At 45.3% G+C, this 27314-nt stretch overlaps 2 protein-coding genes across 3 annotated transcripts in view; one reads left to right on the top strand and one right to left on the bottom strand.

Annotated features, from left to right (window-relative positions):
• The first annotated feature begins 395 nt into the window (after positions 1-395).
• Positions 396-8719, top strand: MPC2 (mitochondrial pyruvate carrier 2). The gene is made up of 5 exons (XM_080374597.1): positions 396-627; positions 4626-4666; positions 6566-6650; positions 7675-7786; positions 8459-8719. Exons 1-5 carry the CDS (start codon positions 522-524, stop codon positions 8514-8516), a joined length of 402 nt encoding a protein of 133 aa, XP_080230723.1. The 5' UTR covers positions 396-521; the 3' UTR covers positions 8517-8719.
• Positions 8720-10106: 1387 nt separating this feature from the next.
• Positions 10107-27314, bottom strand: part of MPZL1 (myelin protein zero like 1) — a 46286-nt gene continuing 29078 nt past the window's right edge. For both annotated transcript variants that reach the window (XM_080374593.1, XM_080374594.1), the window contains exons 4-6: positions 25078-25210; positions 21633-21738; positions 10107-15589 (exon numbers count right to left, since the gene is read on the bottom strand). In XM_080374593.1, coding sequence (XP_080230719.1) covers positions 15488-15589; positions 21633-21738; positions 25078-25210 — 341 coding nt within the window. In that variant the 3' untranslated portion in view covers positions 10107-15487. The remainder of the gene's footprint in view (positions 15590-21632; positions 21739-25077; positions 25211-27314) is intronic.

The following is a 27314-nucleotide window of genomic DNA, read 5'->3' as shown; positions in this document are numbered from 1 at the left end:
CAGTCTCGCGAGAGCAGGTAACACCGCCTCGGGCGGCCCCGCCCCGGGGGAATGACGTTGGCGCGTTTGGCTTTGCCCCCGCCCAAACCGGCTGTCGGGGCGAGCGATGAAGGCACTAAGCGGCCATCTTGTGTTTGGGCACGTGGGGTTTCCCTGCGTCAGCCATCTTGAAACGGGAAAGTGAAGCGGCTCCGGCGGCCATTTTTGAGCCTGGCGCTCGCGCCCTTCCCGTAGGCGGCCGGGATGCCTCCTCCGGGCGCGCTGGCGCCAGCTCTCCCCACGAGGCGTGGGCAGGCCGCCCTAGCCAATCGCGCTGCGCGAACCTCTCCGCCCCGCCCCTCCCCTCGCAGAAGCCGCCAATCAGCGCGCAGGCAGCGGGCTCCTCCCCCCGGCGCGGGGCTGACAGGCAGGCGGGGCGCGCGGGGGGCGGGGGAAGGACGGCGGGTCGCTGAGGGACGGAGCCGCCGGCACACCGCTCGCCCGCTGCCGCCTGGCCCCCGCGCCCCCCTCGCCGCCCCGACATGGCGGCCGCCGTCGCGGGGCTCCGCGCCTCCTACCACCGCCTGCTCGACCGCATCGAGCTCAAGCTGCCGCCGCGGTTCCGGCCCTTTTACAACCACCCGGCAGGTAACGGGGCGTTCTCAGCCGGCCGGCCCGACGGCTGCCGGGCTGCGCCGCCTCGGGGCTGAGGGGTCACCTTGCCCCTCGGCCGGGCCCGCCGGCGGCAGGGGAGGCGCAGGGTCGCTGTCATCCCGACACGGGGAGAGCTGCCGGAGGGTGAGCTGCTGCTCGTTGAAGGAGAGCCCCTTTTGTTTGTGAAGCAGAAGGAAACCAAAAAGGCAGACGCGGCCCTACCCGTGCCCCCCGCAGGGCAGGGGTGGGCCGGGGTGCCCCCAGCGCCGGGCTCCGCCGTTTGCCGGGGCCCGGCCGGGCCCCCTGGCCCCGCCGCAGGGGTGCGGTGCTTTGCCAAGGGGCCTGAAGGCTCCCAGCAGTCGCTGCTTCTAAGTGCAGGTGCTGGAATATTAACGGGGAGCGCTGCAAGGATCTCTGATCTCCAAGTGTACTCTGGTGGAAGGCAAGCTGCTGTTTATTTTCTTTCTGCCGAATATGGCGCTCCTGCTGGAAGGCACCCTGTGCCCTTGAAGAATCCACTTTCCTAATGGAAGGGCTCCTGAGGGGAAGGGCGGGCTGGATTTTCCCTGAAATGAGCTACTGAGCTACCTTTACCTGACCTAAAGCTTACCTTTACTTCAGCAAACATGTTTTTTCGTGTTATTAGGGGGAAACTTCTTGTAAAGTGATCTGTTTCAGTGCCATTTAGGTGATGTTTGTCATGTAAACAAATTGCATAGGCTTGTTAAAAAGAGTGCCCGATAAAATCCTAAAGTTCCATTGGCTGCTTTCCCCACTGTTTTGCTTCAGCATGATGTGCATCCTTGACTCTTCACCTACCTGGCATATGCACTGTGAAAATGGACTTTAGTTTTCGGTCAGTTGCTCCATCCTCCTATAACAGCCCTTCCTTGAAATGAAAATTGTTGCTTGAAAGAAATCACAGTTAAAGAGTAAAAGCTGCAGTTACCAAAATGTCCGACTTGTACTGAATTCACTAGGCCAATATATGTATATATAACATTAATGTATTTTTTTTTGTATAAAAAGTCAACATATCCAGCACTTACTTTGTAAAGGTGCCAAGCCTCTGAGTGCCACATTCATCCTGTGTGAAATGTGGCAGCTTCCAATTGCTTTTAACGAGTACAAGGCATGGCGAGCACTGGGAACATCTATGTTCATTCTTCATCAGAACTGTAGTACTAATTGGAAAAAGCTTTGGAGGCTTGCTTGCAGTACTTTTCGCTTCATGGAACTGCCTGTTGGATGCAATGTGTGCGTGTGCATGTATGCATACATCTGCCGTAATCCATACTGATGGTGTAAGTAAGAAAAGCCATAGAGCAAGCAGGTATCAAAACTGAACCTCTGCCGCTTCTGTTTAAGCCTTGCATATCTTGAAGGTGGATCTGTGAGAAAGTTACACAATAGCTGTAACTGACTGCAAAACAAGTAGGTTAAAAATGAAAGGCTCACGTTTTATCTCTGGTGATATCTAAGTTGCTAGTCTAATTTAGGAATGTAAGTTGTCGCTGTCATGAAATTGTAAATCACTTGTGAGAAATTAAGAACAATGCTTACTTCTTTTCTGGCACAAAGAAAGCTTCCAGTAAAATAATTGATGCTTGGTCTGAAAAGCTGTTTCTTTGGCTGGCATTGCAAAGAGTGAGGCAGCTGGGGGACATCGAAGGGCCTGGGGCACAGCACACCAACTCCCCAGGCTACCACAGAGCCGGGAACATCGCTTTTGGCAGCCACAGGGAAGCGTAGGCTGAGCTTGTGCTCTCTTGTGTCCTATGGCCTCCTTGGTTCACTTTGCCTGATTAAGCTGAACTCTCCAGGACAAAGGCTTCTTATGTTTAATAGAAGTCATAAATTCTATAAACTGGTCACACACATGATACCCAAATTAGTCTCTGGTATGCCCCTGCTCTGATGTGCCGCTGTCAAATTCACCCTTGAAAAATTCCAGGTGTCGGGATATGGGAAGAGCTCTCCCTGGCTGGGTGCTTACTGGAGTGCCTTCAGGAGAGATGTTCTGCTTAAGGCATTTGACAGTCTTCCCTTGAAACAAGCTTGGCTTGGTACCTTACTTGTCTACAATTACTTCTTGGAGTCAGCAGTTTTAAATTATCGATTTATCTATTATTAATAGAAATTAATGTCAGTCTTCTTGAAAATTTTACTAGCTGTTTAGGGAATGTCAGTTTAATAATGTATACTTGTCCTACATTCTGTAGTGCTCCAAATCTGATTTTGTGTTTTAGAAGAAAACAGATAGTTAAAGCTATATTAAAGCTACTTCCATGGGACCTCTGATTTATAAAGAGCTGTATTTGCAGCCTGATACTGACATACTAAGTAGCTGCTTAAGAGAACAGCAACTGAGGTTTATATCTTTAAAGGATGAATATTGAGTTGTATTTATTCAACAATATTGGACAGTTTTAGTGGCTGCACAACCTCAGGCATCCTAAAAAAACTCAGTCCTGTGGTAGGTAGAAATGTTCAATTATCCAAGCAAAAAGGCACGTGCTGGTAGTTAACTGCGGTTTGAAACTTGATCGCTGTCACAAGCCGTGTGTGTCTAAAGAGGGCTTTATGCAAAGCTGCCAAGCCAGTTTTCATTGCTTTCTGTGCTGCAGTTGCCCTGCCCCTTTTATAGGGCTTAGTTGGCTTTAATGTGATGGAGCAACTGATATTTGTTAACAGTTAAGTCTCATCCCCCAAATTATGAGTTGCTTCAGAGGTGTTTGCTGTGGACATCTGATGGTTAATTTTTCCCAAGTCATAGTTTTCAACTTGAGGGGGCTTAAAACAGGGAGTATAAATAGTTATTGCAAGGCCCTTTTAAGGCCAAGTCAGTAAAAAGCAAGTAACCGAAGCCCTAGTGTTTATCATTTGTATTTTACAACTTTACTTATAATATGTAACATACTACAGTGAAAACTTGGCTTCATCTTGCATGTTATCAGAATGCTGAACAGTGGCCTAGCAAGACCTAAAACTTGATGTGTTTTGAAGAAATCTGAACCAGTGTCCTGACTGTCACCCAGTGCGGTGGGTTTGATACTTTGGATCGTGGTCTCTCTTGTAAGGCTTCAAGCCGTAGTCCTAGATTAATGATTTCTGGCATGGCTGGCAATCTGCATGCTGTAGATGTGGCATTACAACACTTTGGTTTAACCAACCAGTTGCTGTAAGATGTGTTGTATTTGTAAGAGAGATGTTTCCCGGCTCCCATTCCGATGACTTTTCTCCCTTCCTTCTGTAGATATTTTGTCCTCTTCCCCTGCAATCCTTTCTTGCCAGTTGGTAGATTATTGGGGTGTCGGGTTGATTGGGTGGGAAGCATTGTTTCTGCTAGAAAGACATGGATATTCAGGGGTGCAAGTTGGAGGTGAATGAGGACACTCTCCCTGTGACATTTACTGCTACTGTGTTTGTGATTTGTACTTTCATTTTAACAATCTAAAGCTGCTGTGCAGCACGACTTCTGTCACACAAAGAGGTGGGCTGTGATTTGGGAAGGGAAGGAGGGACTGACGTGTTACAGTACCAGTAATAAAATATTTTGGGGTTTTAGTTTGCAAGATTCAGTTCACAAAGATTTCAAATGCTGTTAGTTCAGCTGTGGAGTGGCATGTAATGATTACATAAAAACTGTCTTAACTATTCCTTATCCTAACTCTTTTCATTATAAATGCATTTTTGTCTGCTGTAGTGTCCTCATTTGCTTAAAAATAGAAATACAAAATCCTACTCATCTGTTGCAGAACTGTGTGGACTCATTACACAACTGAAGATTGATGCACTGGGTTGATGAGCTATGACTATTAGGTGATAGAGCTTGTACAGTGGTAGAAACTGTGCTAACATACACAATTCATTATTAAAAACAAACAAACAAACAAACAAAACCCCAAACAACCAAAACTTACTGTGGGTATTAAAACAGACACTTCTCTGAATATTTTAATTTATTTTCTTTTTTCCCCCTCCTCCCTCAGGTCCCAAAACAGTGTTTTTCTGGGCACCTGTTATGAAATGGGTAAGTACAAGATGCCAGCTGGTGTCTGGATGTCACTCAGAGGGCAATCTGCAGCAGCCATTAAGCAAGCAATAGTTTCCTAACAGATATCTGAGCCTAAAGAAAGACTTAATACTGAGGCCGTAATTTTTAATACATGGGGAGGAACAAAATTAGCCTCAATGACATATAACACAACATGCAGGGGATACAGTGTGGGGAGAAATGCTTTGTGGAAAAACTGTACTCTTCGCTGAAAGTTTCACAAAGCTTTCTCTTGTGAAATGCTAACTGTTGCTCAAGGTAGGCATGAGCTGGCATAATTCAAAACTCATAAAGCATGTATTTCTTCTGTGACTGAGGAATTTGGTTTAGCCTTTATAGTTTGAAGGCAGTGTATCAGAGTACAAGGTAATCCTGAGAAAACGAAAGAAAAAAGGCAACTGCCATTTTGGCTGTCAGTAACTCTGCTTCCTGTGCAGTTCTGCTTCCCACGTGGTTATGCTTCTTGGTTCTTGCGCACAGGTAAAGTTATATGCCCCCTCCTACTTCACTGTACTCCTCCTAGGTGTTGTATTGGTGCAAGTAAAATAAATGACCTCTAAAATCAGAAAGCGTGTTTGATAACATGCAAGGATATAACTTGTTCTTCCTATTGCCAGCTGGTTCGTAAGTTTGCCATTGTGAACCCCAGCGTTTTACAGGCCACAGGCAGCACGTTGTGCTCCAAGCTGTAGCTTGGTTTCTTTGTCAGCCCAAACTGGAGCTGCAGTAACCATGGTTAACCGCCCCTTCTCAGAGGTGCTCCCAGGCAACGTGTTCTTGAGTCTGGGCATGCAGGCAACTCTTCTGAGCAGGATGCTGTCAGATGCTGCTATATCAAAAGAGCTTATATATGGGTGGTTTTTCTTTTGTGAACATGCAGGAAGGCTTCTCTAAGCTCACAGTGATGTTCTTCACTGAGAATTTAAACAGACTTTCCCCCTACATGGCAAAGACGCATTTAATGCAGTTACCCCAAGCGTGCTGAAAGTCTCTACCACCACAACCATATCAATCCTGTAAGTGAGGCAGCACGTAGAAGCATCTACCCTAGAAAATCAGTTTCTTGATTTGAGCCAAAGGAGTCCTTAGTGGCAGTCAGTGAAGTAAAAGCATTAGGACTCATTTGGGCCGGGGGGGGGGGGGGGTTGGTGAACTCTTGTAAAACAAACATGAAATTGTATTTCCAGTAGAGGTCAATAACACAACAAAACAAATCAAGCAGCATGTTTGCTAGTAATGTTGTCAAGTAGATCAGCCAAGCTGTTCCTCACTTCACCTGGAAGTTCTCTGCATTTCCTGAAATTATACAGAAAAGGAAGCACTTCTGCCGCCTCAGATGAAGCTGAATGAAGAGTATACATGGTTCACACCTACATCTTTACTAGCAGTACCTTAGCCTGAGCTTTAGGAAGAAGGGCCTACATTTAGATAAGCTTCTATTTGTTGCCTGAAAACCAAGGGCTGGGGGGGGGGAGGGCAGGCATGTGGGTTCAGCTGCTTTCTTAACCTTAAGGTTAAATTAACCTTGGTCTTAAATGAATATAAAATCGCCACTGCCTGGGATTGAGGAGTTTGAAGAGTATTTTAAGGAAGCCAGTTCCTAAGCCTCATAGGTTGAAGGCAGGGTAAAGCATGACAGCTGCTCTAAAGGGCCACTCTACATACTATTAACTATGCCAGTTGAACCCCCCCCAAACATCTTCTTATTCCTACCAGAAGGGACTAGAAGTGGATGATGTCTCTGAGAGTCTTAATTACTCTGCTCATATAATACGTCCCATCTTCTGCATAATGCATATAGAATAAGCACTGAGCCTTTTAAAGCGTTTGATCTGTTACAGGTTGTTCTGGTACTCACTGAATTTCTCTTTACAGGGTTTGGTATGTGCTGGAATGGCTGATATGACCAGACCGGCAGAAAAGCTCAGCACAGCACAGTCTGCAGTACTAATGGCCACAGGTAAAGCCAAAGTTACTCCATGCTTTTACACAACACTCTCTCTAAAACTGTATACACTACTTTCCGAATCCTCCATCAGTACCGAGCCGTTTCTATTCTCACTGTCGCTGTTGGATGATAATTCTAGGATAGACCTATACTTGCTATTGAATCTGTAAGAGCACTGTGATTATGTAACAGTTTTCTACACGTATCTTAATTCGGAATTGTCCAGAGCAAGTTGTTCTGAGTTAGGATATGAGTTTTCATCCCTTAAGTTACAACGATGCCACTCATTCCACCAAGTGACCTCTTTTGCTTCAGGTCAAGTAATTCTGAAATCAGTCCAGGATATAGCAACTGTTTTAGAACAGACTTGAAGGGATTAAACAATGGTAGGGTAATTACGCTAACATAACTGGAAAGAATTTCCATGTGTTACAAGAACTTGGAAGCGGTGGTACGCTGACTGCTGCGCTGCTGCTTGCCATGAATTTTCACACTGGCAGAAACAATATTCCGTATTCAAGGTGTTCTGCCAGATCTTTTCAGGGGCAGGACCTGTGGCAGCTAAAGCTGAAAATCAAAATTACAACTGGCACCTTCTTCAGACTTTATTTTGTATCTGCCACAGTGCTGTGCATTTTGCATGGGCCGTAAACCTTTCTTGCTGGTGGATTCTGTAATCTCTAAGCTGGCGCAGCAAGCTGGAAATACTACAGCAAAACGCCACTACCCTACAACTGTGCTGGAGAATTAAGGTCTAGACTGCTGTAGGGTACAGAGGATCTTTGATATTAAGACTTTGAATGAAGATAACTGTCTTGGAAAAATGCAATATGTATCCACAGCTGTCCACTGGCACTTGATGTGCTTTTAACTGAGAAATAGCTACTTATAAGAAAAGCAGTTGTCTAACGTGAAGTTGTAAAACTTGTTTACTTAAGCTGGCCCATGATTCTGTCTCCAAACTTAGGGGAATGTCTGAATATTTCACTTTAAAGATTTAACATCTTTAAACTTTCCCTTTCATTCAATTCAACAGGCCTTATTTGGTCAAGGTACTCTCTAGTTATTATTCCTAAAAACTGGAGTCTGTTTGCTGTGAACTTTTTTGTTGGCTGTGCTGGTGGCTCTCAACTCTTCCGAATATGGAGGTATGTATTAAGAAGGGCTACTCTACATACTATGGCTTAGCATTCACACCACCTTGGGTTTTTTTTAATATTATTTTGAATTGATAAATTCTACCAGCCTCAAATGTCAGTGCAACAGGCAAGAAAAACTGAATAATTAATTAAACATTTCAGAACTTTTTGCTACATTGTTAGTTTTCCAGTTGAGTGGGAGTGAAGCTTTAAGTATTTTCAGTATACCCAGAGCACGTTTTAAGGAGTGCTTTACTTGAAAGGTGTAAGGTAAAAAGGTAAAAGGCATTCTTCAAAGGCTGTAGGTCTGACCGACAGACAGCCTAGCCTTTCTCCTCCTCATAAGCTTTGCACTTCTGTCAGCTTTTAGCATTGAATCGTGTCAGTTCCAGCTGGATCAGAGGGTTCTTAAGCAGAGCAGCATTTTTCCTTCTTTTTTTTAATTATTATTTCTTGAGGGAAAACTTGGGAGTTCTCTGGCTTCATTACTGGCCAGGAATGAGGCAAACTTCACAACTAATTTGAAACTATTTATAGGGACTAAACTATCCTGTCCTGAGTTTCCACCCTGAAATCCGTTGTAATTTTTAACCTCTGCTGAACAGATCGTTCATTAGTTGCACTGTTATTGCAACTGGTGTTCTATTCTTAGTCTGTGCTTTTTTTTTCTTCCCCCTATAGGTATAACCAGGAGCTAAAAGCAAAACAACAAGAGCAGCTGCAGCAAAGAGATGCTTAACCCAACAGGTCAAATCCAACAACGCACAAACCCTTCCCCGTGGGACCTTGCTTCACTAATTTTAATTTTTTTTCTCTGAGAAAATGAAAGAGGAAATCTAAATGTCTAGAGAACAAGTGTTTTCTAAGTGCAAATAACAAAGTATCACCATACATCTAAATGTAAAAGCAACCTTTTAAATCGAAGTAAAATGGTGTGTCTTACATCATCTCTTTAAAAGAAACTGATTGTGGGTTGTGCCTAGGAGGAGTTGCTGGGCCCCACCTTACCTGACTCCGGTGACAGTGCTGGGAGCGCCTCAGACTGAAGTCATCTCCTTTCCTGTCATCCCATCAGGCCTGGGTGGGGTTTTACCACACTTCCAGTAACCAACAATGGTAGCATTTGCATTTCATTCCCTGATGCTCTTCCCTGCCAGTGTAAGGATATTCTTTTCAGCTTCGGCTTTGTAGGTCTTCATTTGTTTCCTGGCCACCCCAGTCTTTAACAAGAGGAGGGCAAACTAGCATGTGCCTCTGGTGTTCTAGCCTCTGTCATCCTTTACGACTAAAGGCAGAAGATGGGAACATTTAAGGACCCGCTTCTTGGGAGCGTGAAAAATAAATAGCCAAAATGTCTGTTACTCACTTTCCACCCCTTCTGTAGGGACATACAGATTTCCTGTGCACGTGGGCACCCAGGAAACATGTACGTGTCAGTCAGTCCTGCAAAGCTTTGGAGGCAGTGGTCTGCTCCTCTCTGGGGCACGTTTGTGAATAAACACTGGAGCTTTCCCTGAAAGTCAGCATCCCTCCCTACTCACTTTCCTGTAAAGAGGAAAAATGTGCCACTGTGAAAGAACATCTGAGCAAAGGCTTTATATTGCAGTGCAAAAGCTCATCTGTTACGGAGAAGTATGAGGCAATTGTGCTCAGAGCAAGGCATCATTGAGCTTCCCTGGCAGGCTCTCTGAGACACACCAAAGCCTGGAGTTAGTTGGTACTAGAGCTGTAGAATTTATGTTTAGGAGAAAAAGATAACTGAGACACAGTAGCTTCTTCAGGATTCAGCTTTCAGGAAAATGGAAGCCCTTGAAATGATGGAGTTTTTTCAAAGTCCCGTTACTAAGGTTTCTCTCCACCCCACTTTCCCCCGGTCCCATTTGGGTTACCACTCCAGCAGAGCAAGCGTGGAGAGGAAAGGAAACCGTTCTATAGTTACAAGGGCTACAGCACCTTCTTGTGGAAGTGATCTTCTCACCCTAGATATATACCTAGTGCAAAGGACTTGTGCAGAATACTTTAAGGAACGCATTTTCCATTTAAGACACACACCTGATTGTCAGCTCCCTCTGTTCAGAGGCTCTCCTGCCATGAAGCTGTTTCTCTCCTATATGTATTCTGCTACAGTTTCGCTCTTATTTCTTAGTTCTCTGAGCCAAAGTGGTACTACAGGGCATCAATTCAAACAGGGAACTCTCCATCTGTGGCGTTCACCGAGCTGACAGACTGCAGTGACTGAAGAATACTGCCAGAGAAAGAGCAGTGGTGCATTTCAGTCCCCCTCCCTTCCCAGTCCCTCCTCAGATAAGACTCATCCAGCAAACCAATGTGAGGGGGTGGGGGAGTGTATTAAAATATTCACAAGATTACAATAGAAAACATGAAAGTCCATTCAAGAAAAAATATCCAAGATAACTGTTTCCAGATGAGTCTGTAAAAGCAAAAGCAGTAACAGTTGGTACACTGGCTCTTCACGTAGTCAGGCCATGCAATGCATATCTAGCTCCCTCACACAGATTATACACCTGTCTTACAAGTGTTTGCTCTCTTGCGTACCTCCGAGACTGAGGTTTACAAAAGAGCCCTACCCAGTCCATGTTTCCGACTACATTTACCACATAAAACCAGCTGGCGTCGCAGGGAGGCAGAAAAGATTGCACACCACACGTCGATCTCCGAAGGCATTGAACTTACATTTTAAGAGTGCAAAAATACCGTTAACTGAAAGGGCTTATTAGCTGTAGGGCAGTGAAGAGAAGGGAAAGAGAAGCCTTAAGAGGAATATAATTGCTGAGCATAGTTAATATGATTTTGTAGTCTCCCGTATAAAAACTACCTAAATACTAGTGCTGCAGGGGTGCGGCCACAGCCCAGAAGCCTTACCCACCTTCTCAGCTTCGATGGTTTTAAAGAGAAAATATTCCCATCACCTATTATACAATAAGAACATTTTGTATTTGAGGTCCTAGGTAGACACATTAATAATGTAAATTTCCAAGACAAGATTTCAATACAGAGTGAAGGTGGTTTGGTTATAAATCAAACAGCCCACGCTTGACCTCAATGAATTCACTCTAAGGCAATGCAGCTTCCAAGTCACATATAGACATTTACTGCAGTTACAAGACAGATGGTTACCTAAACAGTTCTCACAGGTTAAAAAAATTAAAAACCTAATTCCAGCTCTTCTAGTCACAAAATATCACTAAAGCTTTGAGAGAAAACAAAACCCTACAGGTCTCTGGTTATAAATGAGAAATCATTCAATTAGTTACAGGGACATATGTGCCACCCTGTAATAGCTCTTACTGCCATTTCACGAACATGCCAACCACCTCCCTCTCTGAACAACTGCTGAAGTCAAAAGGGGCAACTGAGATTTGATGTACTGGGTACAGCTACCAATTTACTCAGATCGATACTTTATAATTATTTGTAATCCTCTTCTCAAAATTCATTTCTGTTAATCAAAACGAAGGAAGAATATATGCACTATTAGTTAAAAGCCAAAACTTCTCGACTTGGCAGTTCTGTTAACAGGGAAGGTGACCGATGCCCTGGCCCTAGGGGTGCCAGCTGGCTTAGCTGCCACAGCCCAGGCTGGCCATCCGGCATTCCCACAAAACATGGCTTTTACTCATAAAAAACCTTTTTCCCATCCCCCTCAGCTCAGAAATGGCTTTCGGACTGATCCCAGTTTTGTTTGCATGGTGAATAAAAGAGAATCCACTTCAAGCCTTTTAACATCACACACACCTTCCCCAGCTCTGCCATCCGAGAGCGATTGACAGTTTTGGTCATTTGCTACTGCCTGGAGAGGCTGCCTGCTCCTCAGCTCTGCTGCAGTAAGCCTGCCACGCAGCACTTCTTCTCAAAATAGGTGGCCCTCAAAAAGTACTACGACAGGACAACACACTTAGTGCTCCTCAAAGGCCAAGCTGCTCCTTTCCACCTGCAAAGAACAGCGTCGGAGAATGAAGAGAACAGCCGTAGAGCAGTTAACCTGGTCACCATAACGTCAGGATATGATGACCTTGTCTGGCTTTAATCTCCGCCTGCCACCCATCGAGGAAGCAGAAGTCCTGTCTCCTGAGACTTTACTAAGTAAGCCAATGTCGCATCAGTCCCTTTCATCAGCACGTGTTATCGCCTGGTGAAACCAGCCAAGATAACCTGAGGGACAGAAAGTTCACAAATGTTGCCTCACATTGCCTCAAGTTCTTTTGACTTCAACCAGAGTAAAGTTATTCAACAGCTACATTGTTCACATGTCCATGAAAAAAAAAAAAATTCAATAGCTTTTGCACTGGGGAGGGATTCAGACTGATTTCTGTTATTCCTGCGGGGATGTTTGTTTCTTTCTAAAAAGATATTCAGCATTTTAAAAAAACACTTCCAAGTTCATTCTGCCTTCACAAAGAGGATCCAAGCAGCCCTGCAAGGAGCCTCCTCGGTACAGGCAATCCGAACATACCTGCAGCTAAACAAAAGCAAAGGAAGATGTTTCCTCAGGTTAGTTAGCACCAGCCAGACCAGGATGTCTCCTGAAGTTAGCACCAGTTCACTAGATCAGCACGTTTCCTAAAGCCAGTGGGTTCCTTGAAGTTAGCACCAGATCAGCAGATCAGCATGTTTCCTAAAGTCAGCGGGTTCCTTGAAGTTAGCACCGAATCAGCAGGTTTCTTAGTTTCTTAGCACCAGATCAGGATTGTGCTCAGATTCTCCAGTATATTCCAGTAGGAAAAGAAACAAACATTAGTAGCAGACTTCAGAGCCTAGGACAGCCCTATCTTCCCATAGCAGCAAGTTTTTGATCGCTCTGTTCATCACATTTCTCCTTCTTTCTCTAAAACATCTGGGGAGAAAGACAGTGATGCACAGGGATGAACACGGGCAGATCAAAACTGAGTTTCTCCATCAACCACCTCAAAAGCGTTTGTTTCTTACTAAGTGTAAAACAAATGTTGGGCAGTAGCAGCCTGGCAGATAAGGGAAGCAGCAGCAGCACCATTCATCCTGACCTCAGCGAGGCTTCCAACAAAGGCAGGTGGTGTCAGGAAACCAGTGAGGTCTGACCCTGATGGAAGAACATAGTGTTGGCACACCCAGCTTTCGTGGGGGGGCCGGGGGGGAACCCACTGCACCCAAAATAGTTATTAAAGTTGCACTGTCTTAATTAAAGGATTATCCTATGTGGTTCTGAAAGGGTCTGCCATGGGCCTAAAACTACTTTTCATTTACTTGATGTTACAGTTGAATGTCAACTTAAGTTTACAACTATCAAGCTAAGCGTGTTCCAAGCTCACTGAGGGACAGGCAGAGAATTCCAACCAAGTCTTCAACTGACAAATTGAAACTGAGGTCTTAAAAAGCCCTAACAGAATTTCAGCAGAGGCAAATGTGCAGACAAAACGAAACCGGCAGGAGATGCTGGCACACCAGATGGTTGTGCTGCCGCTCCAAAGGACCTGTACAGGCCGGAGAATTGGGCTAAGAGGAATTTTGTGAAATTCAAGAAGTGTAAAGTCTCACGCCTGGGGAGGAACAACCCCATGCACCGGTACGTGCTGGAGGCCACCCAGCAGGAAAGCAGCTTTGTGGAAAAGGCGCTGTGGGCATCCTGGTGGACACCAGGTTGAACGTGAGCCAGCAGCAAAGAAGGCAAATGGCATCCTGGGCTGCATTAGGCGAAGTACTGACAGCAAGCCAAGGGAGGCGATCCTTCCCCTTTGTTCAGCACTGGTGAGGCCACACCTGCAGTACTGTGTCCAGTCTGGGCTCTCCAGTACAGGAAAGCTATGGAGCTACTGGAGCAAGCCCAGTGCAGGGTCACGAAGATGATGAACTGCAACATCTTTTGTGTGAGCAAAGGCTGAGAGAGCTGGGACTGTTCGGCCTGAAGAAAAGCAGGCTTGGGAGGGACCATATCAATGGGTATCAATACTCAACGGGAGGGAACAAAGAGCACTACCCTTGTCAGTAGTGCTCACTGGTGGGGCAGGAGGCAATGGAGAACAGAAATTTAAAAAAACTAAATTCCATCTGAACACAAGGAAGCACCTTTTTTTACTGTTTGATCGCTCTAAGTGATCAAACAGGGGAACAGGTTGCCCAGAGATGTTGTAGAGTTTCCGTCCGTGGAGGTACTCAAAACCCAGCTGGGCACAGCTGCTGGGCAGCCTGCTCTGGCTGACCCCGCTTGAGGAGGGGGGTTTGGACTAGATGATCTCCAGAGGTCCCATCCAACCTCAACCATTCTGTGACTGATTCTGTGAAACAGACTGAACTAGGAAATGGGTAAGAACCAGGAAGAAGGGGTTATGGTAGAACAAGCTGAAAATCACTTGCTGCTACAAAAAAACAACACCCCATTAGGATGTACAAAAAAGAAATCCTTCTACTATATGCTACTCTGAGAAGACCTCGGCTGGAATGCCACTTCTAGGTTTGAGCATCAGATTCCAGGATACAAATGGGTCAGCTAAAGAAAGATCCTCTTGGCAGAAGACAACGATCGGAGATCCTTAACTATCTATGAAGAGTTTAATCTAGAAACAATAAGCTGGGAAATTATATTCAAGTAGGAGACTTGCAGAGAGGAAGGAAATAAACTGCCCTCCACATCCTCTGTGCAAATATAGGTTACACAAAAAATCCACACATCAAAAAAACCCAACAAAGAGTGTAGCCGCAGATTTCCTCCAGAGGTCATTCAGCCTCCACTACAGGCTTTTAAGAACAGATAAAGCATCTCTAAAGGAAGTGACAGTGGTATAATGGAGCCAGGGGAGAGAGGTGAGGGAATACCACAGCTTCCAGATCTCTGAGAGCCCTTTTTCATGCTTATATGAAATGACAGAGCTTCAATGAAGAAACATTTCACTGAAAGGTTCAAGAGAGTCTGAGGCAAACACCTACAGCTATAGCTTCCTATCCCTTTAACTCACTAGCTCTTAAGTTTTTCACAGGTAAACTACCATTTCACAAAATTCATTAGCCCCAAACTATCCCTGCACCTTTAAAGGGCTGAGCTTGAACAAACAGGCTCAATATAGAAGTAAACTGTTCTGTGACGTGTGTTACACGGGTCAGGTAGGCCTAAACATTTCCTTCACTTACACTGCTAAGACATACATTTCGGACAGCTAGGAGTCACAATCTGGCTTACAAGACCAAGTGAGCGTGTCTAGTTTATATGAGAAAGCAGCTTGTACTGAGAGTCCAACCGAGGAAAGATGAATACCCTGTATAACATAAAGAACCCTGTGAATATAAAGAAGGTGCCTTCTTTATGTTCACCTCAACAAAAGAAATCAGGCCCTATGAGAGGAAAAAAAAAAAAAAAGAATCTCCAGGTCAATCTAGAATCTTCAGGCATCTTCCAGTTTCTCCATTAATAATCAAGATAAAAATATTTTAAAATTGTGATGCGAGTTTTCACTTTCTCTCTCGTCACACAAGATACAAAAAAGAATATTGGCAATTTATAAGCAAAATTCTTACCGCATTTCAACATGCAACATTGGTCTCACTTCTGTACGATTAAATAGACTATTTACACACAATACATATATATCTTTCCCTCTGTATGCACATGCATTGGTCCTAGCCTAGGCATCAAAGGCCACATGTGAGTTCTCTGGGTCAAATCTTGTTCAAGCAATTCCAGTCTGAACGTGTGTTTTCCTTTGGATAGCTTAGGATCTCATCTCAGTTCTTCCGAATATCAGCATAGACCACAGACTCTGACTTGTTAATCTTGTCGCTGTGCTGTCCTCCGGAGTGATCTAACTGCGCGTAAATGACTGGGCCCTGGGAACAGAATAAAAAAAAAGCACAATCAGTATTTTTCAGAAGAGGTCATCTCGCCCCTTGCTTCCGCCGGGGCTGCAGCAAGACCAAAGCTAAAGCAAGACCACAGAGCTTTTATGACTGCTAAGGGCACTTGGAAGCAGGTGGAATGAACCCCTCACCCACACATGAGCTCTACTCTGCCACCTTTCTCCTGTCAGGACCATGCCAAGCAGCACCACTGCCTCCCTTCAACACTGGTACGGCTGATCGCTGCTCACAAAAAGCAAAATCTGGGCTCCTCTGTTCTGAACGGCAGCAATTCTTACACGCTCTGCAGCGAAGATACACGGCTTAGGCAGGTGCATGCCAGACTGAATATTTTTCAAGAACTGTGCTACAGATTTATCTTATTAATATGGGAAGTAAACTTCCCATACTGCCACTCAGGCCCTGTAGACCCCACCACAGCTGCACCGCACGGATAACGAGGGAGAGAACAAACCTGCCGCCACCTCACGACACCAGTCACCGCCCCAGCAAGCGACGGGATCGATACTGACACAGCAGCGAGCCAGACAACACTGAAATGGTGCGGTAATGCAGAATTCTTACCTGACTTGGAAGCCACCCCAGGCAGCCAGCACCTCCACAGACACACTGGGCAAGCACGGCCACACGCTTTCGTCCTGTGTGCTGGGGTGCAGTGTGGAGGACGTTACAGCACCATCTTTCAGCAGAGCACGCAAACATGCCAGCACCTTCCCAAAACACCACGTCCTCCAACACGCAGCCCCCAGGAAAGCAAACTGCAGCCATTCGAGCTGGGCTGAGGACAGGACCGTAGCCTATAAGGAGCAGGTACCCAACAAGACAGGTGGGACCTTTATGGAAAGGTCTGAGCTGCAGCTCCCATTCTGCATGCCCCAACCGACATAAGTGCAGAGCAGAAGGCTGCGACCACCCACCAGGTGACCTCAGCAGAGAGGACGCCCCCCCATTTATATCCCATATACATCCCCCAGGCAGGAGGGAAAGGAACTGTCCTGTCTGCGGGTGGAGGGGGGAAATTACAAGCAGAGATCTTTTCCTTTGGTTGCAGCTTTATTTAGCGATCTTTGCTTCAAAACCATTTCATCCATTTAACTCTGCCTCTGCCACTCTCATGTCCCAGGGAGAAGTAGCCTTCATAGGCATTTCTCCTACCCCCTTCTCCCCAGTACCTTTTTGGTATCCTGCCAAATTAGAAAACATCTCTATGGAACTGACCCAGAAATCCTTCCATCTACCTTCCAAAGCAATTAGGGGCCAGAGATGAAAAGAGACATTCCGTACGGAAAATTAAGTCCTTGAAGGACCATAGGTACAGTTCTGCACAGTTGTTTTCCCCCCAACACAATGGCAAAGCCTGCACCTGATAAATACCTTGTTCTCTTCCAGAAGTAGTTTAAATCCACTTTTTTTTCCCCTTCCGGGTCAAGTATTTGCCAAGTGATAAAAAGCAGAGGGAAATGGACAGAAAGATGAAAACTTGCAAGCAGATATAAAACGCTAAATATAAATATATAAATACATAAATACAATTGTATTATATAAATACAAATAACAGACTGAGAAAATGCTCAAAAGAGACACTGATGTCTTAGAAAATTCTGGATTTCAAGTCTCATTAGAGCCACTTTTTTTTTTTTCCTTCTCCTTCTTTTTCCACTGTTGCCACTCATGTTGTTCTGGTCTCCAATACTGTATCAGGATTACATTACTAATTACAATTAGAGTGAGTGTCTATATAAACTTCAAGGCAAAGTGACCCTAAGGTTTATTTATAAGCAATTTTGGAAGTCTCACCTACCTGAGGCCATAGGTCAAGGGAATGATAAATTCAGTTCGAGAGCACTTCCTATCAGTTTAAACTAATAATAAAAAAAATTAATCTACAGCTGCATGAAGTACTTACTATGACATTTCAAGTTTTGTTGAAGTGAAATTTCCTACCACAGGAGTTCACTCAGGATCAGTTATCACTATTCTAATCTTTTGCCAAGTTAAATACAGTCATTCTGCTGCAACCAGCATGTTTGGTGGTGGTGGAGAGACTGACTGGTGTGATCACCTGATCCGAACCAAGCTATCATTGTCCCAGTGTGTCCACCATCACCTAAATAACTGGCAGATTAGCTAACACAGACAAAAGGAGGACCAAGGATTTATTACAATGCGCCATCTATTTCATTTGCTGCCAGCTGAATTTCTAGCTGATTCTAATCAGCATCAGGGCCATTTTTTTCCCTGCACTTGGTATCTCCAGTGACCTGAATCTTTGTAAAGACCCTTCTTTGACAAATAAAAGCTTCAAAAAAGCCAAACCAATTCCGAGCTTTCCCCTAATCCCACATAAGCTCATCCTGACTCTTCAGAACCAGGAGACAGACCAGCACTGCCGTATAAAACCCAGCATCACCTAAGCCTTGTGAGCTTTCCATTCAGAACTGAAGGGAAAAAGAGTAGCACGTGTACCAACACCTTGCTAAGGGTTTATCAGCAGAGTCACAAACTGCAAGTTACAGCAAAGAAAAAGGAATTACAAAGTTAGACCATCATGGTCTAACAGTGTTCTACAGTATTTTCAGATTTTTTAGATTCTGAAAGATGTTGCAACTATCACAGAGTCCAGGTCCAGGAAATTTATCTGAAATTTAAATCAAGATTCCTGGCACCGTGAACTGCTCTTCCTTAGGGGTCCAGTTCAAAGCCTGGAACAGAGCTTGAACATAGCCTGTTCTGGTACGTCGTAAACCACAATGAGCAAAGCCAGAGGTCTGCACTTAAGTTAATTCGACTTTAGTGCTCCCCGCTTCTACGCCGACACAGCTACCTGCTTAGAATCTCTGTACCATGCTGCTCTGTACATCAGAAATGCACTGCTACAGAAGTCACACTGTAAGATCAGTGGTCCTTCAGCCTGCCCAGAAATGAATACTCAGCACACAGACAAACGACAGCCACCTTGGAGTTAGCGAATCTGGGGACAACACACACCTGCCCTCCGGTTTGCCTGCTGCAACCAGCTTACTAGCTAAACAAGGACATCCATGTGGGAAACACACACAATTCTGGCCTTCACTGGAAATGTTTTTCTCACTCATCCAAATAAGTCATGGTAGAATAAGGGTCCCGACAGAACGATGGCGTGGAGAAGAAACACCACACTGACATTTGACAGGACAGAACATACCTGCTGAGAGGGAAGACACAGCGAGAACAAGTGGAGTTGAATCAAACAGCTGAACATTCAGAGAATCAGAGATGCACACTTCCAGCACTCCGAGGCACTCCAGAAAGCCAGGTCCACGCTTGATAAACTCTCACCCAAACCACAAAGGAAGAGCAGGCAGGCTCAGGTGCACTTTCAGCTGGGAAGTGGTTGCCCAAACACCTGCCCGCTGATCCTCAAACTGATGCATAAGTAACAAAATGAATAAACTTAATTTAATACATTTAATTTAAATGCCACTCATTGCGAGTAAATGCCTCTGTCTCTGTTTTTAACTGACAGAGGCAGGGGCTGTGTGTTTGTATTCACAGTTCTTCTCCACCAGTGAAGCACAAAGCGTTTAGTCGCTTCCTACGTATCCTACCAAGTAAGAGGCTACAAGGAACTCCACAGGCTTCACGGTCTGACCGCAGCACTGACTGTGAACCACCGGTCTAAAACTGCCCGGCAAAGCCAGACCAGCGTGCCTGAACCTGCCAGCAGCCAGCAACGGCTTCTGGCACCTGCTAGGAATCGGAGTATCACCTACACAACAGCTCAAAAGCTTGAATACTGCAACTGATTTCTTGATTACCAGGAAACACCGACCAGCTTTTGCTTGCATGCGATGCCTCATTTCAAATATGTTAATTTGCATGTTGATCTCACCCTTTTTTTAAAAAAAAAAAAACAAACAACGTCTAGAAGTTAAAAACAGAAATGTGATCTATTGAAATTTAGTTTCCTCGCCAATTTAAACAACCTGTTCACAATCTGATCTACCCTGATTTTACTGTAGATCTTTTTAAAGGAAAGAAAGTATGTTTACTTGCTGGTCTGTAAAGACAGGGCAAATGCTCAACAGAAGGTAGGGGAACCGCTTGCTACTGCAAACGTTTGCCAAGAAAGGAAAATCCGGAGAAAGCTCTCTTTGCCTAACAAAAGAGATTGAAAACCGAAAAAACAAAACTAAAACTTGAACAAAACTCAAGCCACTTGCCATGTTTTCCCTTTGTGGTCAGGAGTATTCACACTTTGGGTTTTCCTTTAGGAACATAGCTGCAGGAAGACCCTGGACGACTCCGACAAGGAGTAAGCAGACTGGAGTGACTACAGAAGGGCAAAAGCACGCTGATTCTGAGTTATCTTTACAAAGTTTAGATCTACTCTAACATGTTCCTTCTAGTACACTGAGACCCAGAACACTGGCGACACAGAGGGGTGAAGACACAGCAAATTTTCACACCAAAACGTTACAGAGAAGATAAAAAGTATTTTTGCTTTCAAGATGTAGGTGCAGAACAGCAAAACCCTCCCTCTATGCAGCTTGTTGACTCCAACAGCTACTGCAACCTACATCCCACACTTAAGTTTTTTCCTTTTTTTCTTTTATTCCCCCCCGCATTTATTTTGGGGGGGGGTGGGGGTGGGGAGAGGCAGGAATCACCTGTCTCGTTCACCCATTCTAGAAGCCCCTCGCACGAATTAGAAAAGACAAGCTTTATCTAAGCCTTAAAGGCAGCCTTCTGCTACTAGATCCACTCCAGTCAAAACCTGAACTATTTTTAAATCTTACAGCAGGAGTATATGGCCTTTATGTTCAGAGAACAACCGTTCTCTGAAGTCAGTAGGTAGCTTTGTGGGCCTATGTGCTAAAATTCTGGAAATATTGCACCTGCCAAGAACAAGATGCATTTCCAAACCAGTCTGGAAGCCCATCAGAGTAGGGACTTGGACTTTATCCAGCTCGCTGTTAGCACTGTATTTTTTTTCCTGTAGCGTTAACACATTAACACACATCTCCATTATTTGTCAGGAAAAATTAAGAAACCAGGTATTAACTCTATTTTAGAAACCCATCAGTTCACACACTACTCCGCAGCCACTCGCTAAAAGGTGGCTAATTAAGAAAGAGTCCACTTCGGACTTAAACTCACTCAGGATCCTTAACTCCAAGGAAAATTGCCGGGAATAAACAAATCAAGAGGTAAGAAACAGCTTGCAAAAATAAGGAAATCCTGTGCACTGTTAACAGGTAACCATGTATTGGGTAGAACTGCCTGACTCATGCTCTCTCCCCTCTGACTCATTTCCCATGGGATGTTAAGTCTGGACAAGAGCCACCCTTCTCCTTCAAAGTCAGCAGAACTTTGCCAACAGCAGCAAGCACAAGACAAAGTGGGGCAATTTGAAGCCCGCAGCCAGAAGCTGGGTGGCTCAGCAGAGGAGAGCTCTCAGCAGCACGAGCCATCTCGAAGCTGATCATCACCGTCAGCGTTTGCATCGCACTGGCGCCTTTCCGCGTGGTGGAAGCACACCACACAGAGGATGGCCCTTCGCAGTGATGAGAGACTAAGTAGAATTCCTTCCCGTTACAATCCTAGAACACATTAGGCAGCTTTATGGGGGGGAATACGCATCTAGTAGATAATGTCTCTACATTAAACAGCTACCCACTGTCCACTGCTCATCCTTGCCAGGCTCGCGCTTCGCTACCACTTGTGTGTGTTAACGCACAAGATCACAACCATCTTTTTTTATACATTAGTACAACAAGGGCATAAGAACTCGCATCTCACCACCACCAAGATGCTATTCTTTCAATTGCACTAAGTCTTCTGCGGAAGAGCTCACCAGCCCCAGCTTACTGGCCACCCCTTGTTGGAAGAGCACACTTTTACCCCCCCCGCCCTCATCACCTCAACAGACAGAACCTAATTCACGTGTCCCACCCTGCCTTTATCTTTTCCATACCATATCCCCAACACTCTGGGAGGATCCTGCTTCGGGAAGCAGCAGGAAGCAGTTTACCTGGTGTGATCTGGCGGGCACGCTGTTTACCAGACCCTCTGTGTCGGAGGGCGACTTCTGCGGAGCCTGCTTAACCGGTGACATCAAGCTCTCAGATGTACTGCAGCTGACGAGGTGGCAGAGCAGAGTTTGCACGACAATGTTCAAGAGGCACAAAGGAAAAAAAAAAAAAGAACAAAAACAAAAAAAAAAAACGAGTGATGGCAAGATGAATGTGGCAGATTATGCCAAAGTAAAAATGAACACAATGGATTCTGAAATAAAACACATACCCAGAGTCTCACTGGTAAGCAACATGAAGGAACAACTATTAACATAGGACAGCAGCTCCTCCAAAATCCCTGTCCCTAGATATTCCCATTCAACCCAACCTGTCTAAAGCCACGTGTGGTTCCTTCACTGAAGCTTCAGACTCGGTTAGCAGGGGTGAACAGCAGCAATTATCTTCTAGCTACAAGGTACACAGTCCCAGCCGTGGAGGCAACAGTTAAAGCAGACACTTGGAAGAGCCACCAGCTCTCCATACCAGGAAGGCACTTCCTACCAAACTCCACATTAGTTCCCTTGCTTTTGTTTAGGCTACGATCCCAAAATAATTCTGCCCACCCACAAGAGACACGAGTCTCTGGAGCAATTACTTTGAGTCACACATGACGTTCCAGCTACGTGCCCTGATATAGCTACTTGAATATCTAATCAGGCAAATCTTGGTTTTCAAACAAGAAAACTGTCTTGTGGTGAGAACCGACACCCCTAAAAGAAGGTTGCCAATTTTTACTCTCTGTTTGCTTCTTTCCATCTGCTTAAAGCAGGACTGAAAAGAAAACAAGCCTGTGACAGACACGGAAATGAACACCACAGAACCAAGTATATGAGCAAATGCCCTTAAACATAGTTAGCAGCTTCTGGGCACTGCAGTGATGGATCTGTGAATGCTAGGTCAACACACACACTCCCACCCACCCACCCACACCCCCACCCACACCCACACCCTCACCACCCCCTGGTACCCAAGCACTCAAGAAAGTAAACTAGCCACCTCCCTGACAGCAGACACAGGCGTTCCCTTTGCTACCACAACCCTCCGACCACTGGGCATCCTTTTCCCCCAACCTTTGTAGACAGATAGTGTACAAAGCAAGTATAGAAACAAACAAATGAGGACAGTGACATTAAGCAGATCACCTGCAATCTTTTTTTATCCTGTGGTAAGTCTAACCATAGCTCCTTAGCTCCTCATACATGCAGCAGTAAGAAAAAAAATAAAAATACTGCTCCAGCCATCACGGCAAGGAGCTTCTACTGTCTCAGAGACAAAGCAGCCCTTCTGTTACCAAATGACGTGATCATGAATTGTTTGCTTTATTCACAAAACTCCTCCAAGCTACACTAAAAGTTGTAATTCAGGTTTAAGCAACTAATGCACTTAGATCACTGCAAGTTCTCAAACACCCGAGCTGTCTGAGCCAGAGGAACACTTACGGGGAATTTACTTTTTATTTTGACACAGAGAGGGCTCTGAATTTCCTGTGCTTTAGTCAATGCACTGGCAAGTTCACTGTTGGGAGAAATGGAGGGACACCATCTGCAATGAGCAGCAATTCCACCCCAGTCAGACACGAGACAATGAAACCCAAGCGCCCAGTGAAATGCGTCATCCCTTTGCCAACAGATTCCAGCACAAATTACAGTGAAGTTATGTTAGTAGAGAGCTAGCTGGTTAGTCAGCAAAGGAAGAGGAAATGTGCACACACACACAGGTATTAACAGCAACCACCAACTTGATTAGTTACCATGGTGTCTAGTGGGACTGGAAGAGAAGACCCAGCCCTGTTACATTCCCAATCTGGCGTCTATATCAGGATCTCTGTAAGGAGAGGAAGGTAAGCAGGATCCGATCCCAGCACACCAAGGCAGAAAGAAAAAAAAAACACAAAAAACACCAAAGTCAGAGCATGAATGGAGACTGTGGCCATGCAGGGGTTCCAGACGCCGCGCAATGCCCCGGCCCACCTCGGTTCAAGGCAGAATAGTTATCTAAGAGTAAGTGCATCTCACCACCACCGCCACCACCACACACTGGGTTAGCATCATGTAGAAGACAGTCCATAAGTTTGGAGGGGGTCACAGCACACTTGGTTTCTCTTTACGTGTCATGCAGAGCTGGCATGGTCAGTGAAAGCAGTATTTAAACCTCAGAGATTACCTTCCCAAGAGAGTAGTTAAAGCTACTACAAGAAATTAGAGTGCATAAACTACTGCTCCAGGCTCAGCACCAGCACGTGTCCTTCAGCGGGGAGACACTGGAGAGCAGGTCACTAGGAAGCAAGGCAAGCGGACCACCTCACGCACACTGCTGGTGCATGACATTGCAGGCTTCTTTTCAGTTCTTAGGGGAAGGACACATGCAGAAGGGGAAAATCAGGCTTTCCACACAATTTTGAGCACACACAGAGCCACCTTTGCTGTATTTAACCTTACCGTTGGTCAATAGCCAACTCACTTTCTCTAAGCTCTCCAACTGGGAAAAGGGAAGGGCAAAGTTTAATTTAGAAATCCCCACAAGCTTATTCTTGGAGTTATTTTCTTTTATCCCACAGGCAACACAAAGAACCTGCAGGAAGCAGGAATATTTGTTGTGGAAAGAACAGAAGAGAGTTTTAAGTTTGGGGTTTGTTTCTAAGACTACATACATAATTTTCATTCTTTCTTATAGAAGCAAATGACCAGCTAATTAGAGAGGAGAAAAAAAGGAAGCGCCTCTCCCACCAGCACCAAGTTCCAGCACCACAGGACTCAAGCCTGCCTTTGTTAGTTCTTGTTGCTTTTTCATATGCCCACTCAAAAGATCTGTGCTTCACTCTGGAGTTACCCGAACGTTAAAACCTTGCAGGGATGGTAACAGTTAACAAAAAACAGACAGTGAATGAGAATGGATGCAGAGTGGCTACTCCTTCCTTACTTTGAAGTGTGGTGATGAATGGGGTTTTGGCAAGTATACTCCAGGCTCAGGAGCCAGACACTGGTAACTGAAAAATCCAGTCTTAATCTCGACACAGAGCATTCCTTAAAAGTGCATGTGTGGCACTTTTCCTTCGGGGGTTGGGAGCGGTAGAGGGAAGCAGGGCTGGAGGGGAGGGAAGGGGAACGGACCAGAGCCAGGGGATCTTGGATTAATTATTCTTAGGGCATATATGCTTGTGGCTGGGGATCAGCCCCAACGTTTAGTGATTTTCAGGTGCAACTCATGGTCAGTAGATCTTTTCAAGCACAGTACAAAGATAATCATTATGGGCAGATGACCAGTGTTCCACGCTGCCATACCCTATCTCCAGCCGTGATTGCCAAGGCTTGGCTGAAACAACTCCTACCCCCCTCTAAGCCCTCCCTCTGATCCTGCTGATGTTCCTCACACCATCCACAGGTGAGGAGGGAGATCTCTTACCCAGAGTATCGTTTTTTAGAGTTGTTCTTTCTGATGACAAGACACACGACAATAGAGATGAGCGGTGAGAGACCTGTAACCGTACCGATGACTATCCCTGCCACCATGGCAATGGGGAACGCAGGCAGGCTGTCTGGGGAGAGAAGGGAGAAAACATTCAACTCTTCTGCATTCCCTGATCAACAGAAGTGCAAACCACAAACGCTCTTGACCTTGGATTCATTTAGAGCAGAAGGCACTAATGTAACATCCAGGAATTACAACATGCAGCCCAAGTGGTAGCGATAGCAGGCAGCCAGCAGCGTAAGGCATGAACAGAGCACACACCAAGAGCGTTCCGAACGTCACCGTCCTTCAGAAGACAGTTTATATTGAACCAGGAATTTTCACATGTCAGGGAACACAAGTGACAATGAGGACAACCCTGTCTTATTTTGTATCTGAAGGGAGGGGGGGGTGGAGAGGGATGTTACATTCATCTGGCAATTCCCAGCGAGGGCAACAGGAAAAGGCAGGCAGGCTGGAGAGTCGATTTAAATGTAACGCACAGCTAACCGACGAAGGGCCCCGAAGGCTGGGTGTTCTCTGGGTAGCCTGCAGCAGCAGCCTGGCCACCACTCATGATCACCCTTAAGCGTGTTTATACATAATTCTGATGTCTCAGAATACATCTCTATACGTTTTTACGGAGTTATTCTTTCCCTTCTTAAGCCAGGATCATTATATGATACTAGTAATGTGCTTACAGGAACACAGTATTGCTTTACTCACGTTTTCCCCGATGTAATTTGGGGGCAGAGGAGGCCAAGAAAGAGCAGCCAGAAATAAAGGCCAATCAGAGAACGAGTACAAAAGACTTGCAAGATAAAGAATACACAGACTACCGTTACAGATTTTCCCCAACGGAGTTTGTTCCCAAGAAACAAAGTCCCTCCTCTCCGCTAGAATTGTGGTTAACACTTGGAAAATCTCAGGCCAGAGGGTTTCCTACAAGACTCCATGCTACGCTAGCTACTTGCACTGAATACCTGTTGGATCTTCTGCTGATTCACTTGTAAAACACCTTATCTAGAAAAACCTTCCTCTGATACCTGCATCAGATCCTCACAGAATTGTTGAGGTTGGAAGTGACGTCTCAAGATTGTCTAGCCCAACCACGATGCTCAAACAGGGTGAGCTAGCACAGTTTGCACAATACTCTGTCTGGTTTGGTTTTGACTGCCTCCCAGAACAGGGGACCCCATAACCTCTTTGGGAAACCTACTCCAGTGTTCAACCACAGTAAAAATGGGTTTTCTTATATTCAGGCAGAATTTCCCGTGTTTCAATTTACGCCCAGTGCCTCCTGTCCTGTCACTAGGTGCCAGTGAAGAGCCTGGCGCAGCCTTTAAAACCTACCAATGTACCCCAGTACCTCGTGGGGGAATCCCCCTGAGCCTTTCTTCTCTTTTGCAGGCAACCCAAACCCCATTCTTCTCTTTTGCAGGCTAGACAACCCCAGCTCCTTCAGATTGTCCTCATAGGAAAGGTAGTCCAGTCCCTTAAATCATCTTAATGACCCTTTGCTGGACTGGTTCCAGCAAGAACCACAGGCCACGGTTATACAGAGCATTCCCAGCACACTTGCCAGGCTACAGACCAAGCCCATTTTGACATACTTACCTAGAAGGGAGCAGCACGTCACAGTACCCTGAAGCATCACACTAAGAAAAGAGGGCTTACATTTAATAGCGTTCACTTTGAGTCCAGTGACTTTCAGGAGAAGGGCTACCTGAACTCTAGCTGTTTCACTCATCAAGTACCATCATTTGGCCGAATATCGCGTCAGCAGCTTTCCTAGCTCTCCGGTGTTAAGATGCCAGTTCATAACAAAATGGTAATTCAGAGTCTTAGTAAGAAATTAAGATGAAGGCACGAGTGCCACAATTTAAAGGAAGGCACCCTTTCTTTCCAGAACCTTTCAGCATCGCAGAGATCCGTCTCTTATTAAGGAAGAGAGTCCTACAAATGATAACACTTTTCAGTTATGAAGAGCGAGATCGCGTTTGAGCCCATGCAAAGATAAATTTATTTGGGGGCATTAAGAAGCAGTAGTTCCCTAGTTGCTGTGCTTGTTCACCTTTCCAAGTGCAGGAATAACTGTCTGCAAAAGGATCAAAACAGACATGCATTTCTGTTAGCAGAGCAGCTGTTGCCTTCTACACAAGAAAAAACCCACAGACGCTTTCTTAGAGCAA

Source organism: Falco punctatus (genome assembly GCF_963210335.1).
Source record: "Falco punctatus genome assembly, chromosome: 2".
NCBI lineage: Eukaryota > Metazoa > Chordata > Aves > Falconiformes > Falconidae > Falco > Falco punctatus.
This window is presented reverse-complemented; position numbering and strand designations above follow the sequence as displayed.

Bases quoted from the DNA above. Each gene is read 5' to 3' on its own strand.
- MPC2 (XM_080374597.1), top strand. From the start codon at position 522: ATGGCGGCCGCCGTCGCGGGGCTCCGCGCCTCCTACCACCGCCTGCTC. The intron at 628-4,625 runs GTAACGGGGCGT...CTCCTCCCTCAG, and splicing joins CTTTTACAACCACCCGGCAG to GTCCCAAAACAGTGTTTTTC. The intron at 6,651-7,674 runs GTAAAGCCAAAG...TCAATTCAACAG, and splicing joins TGCAGTACTAATGGCCACAG to GCCTTATTTGGTCAAGGTAC.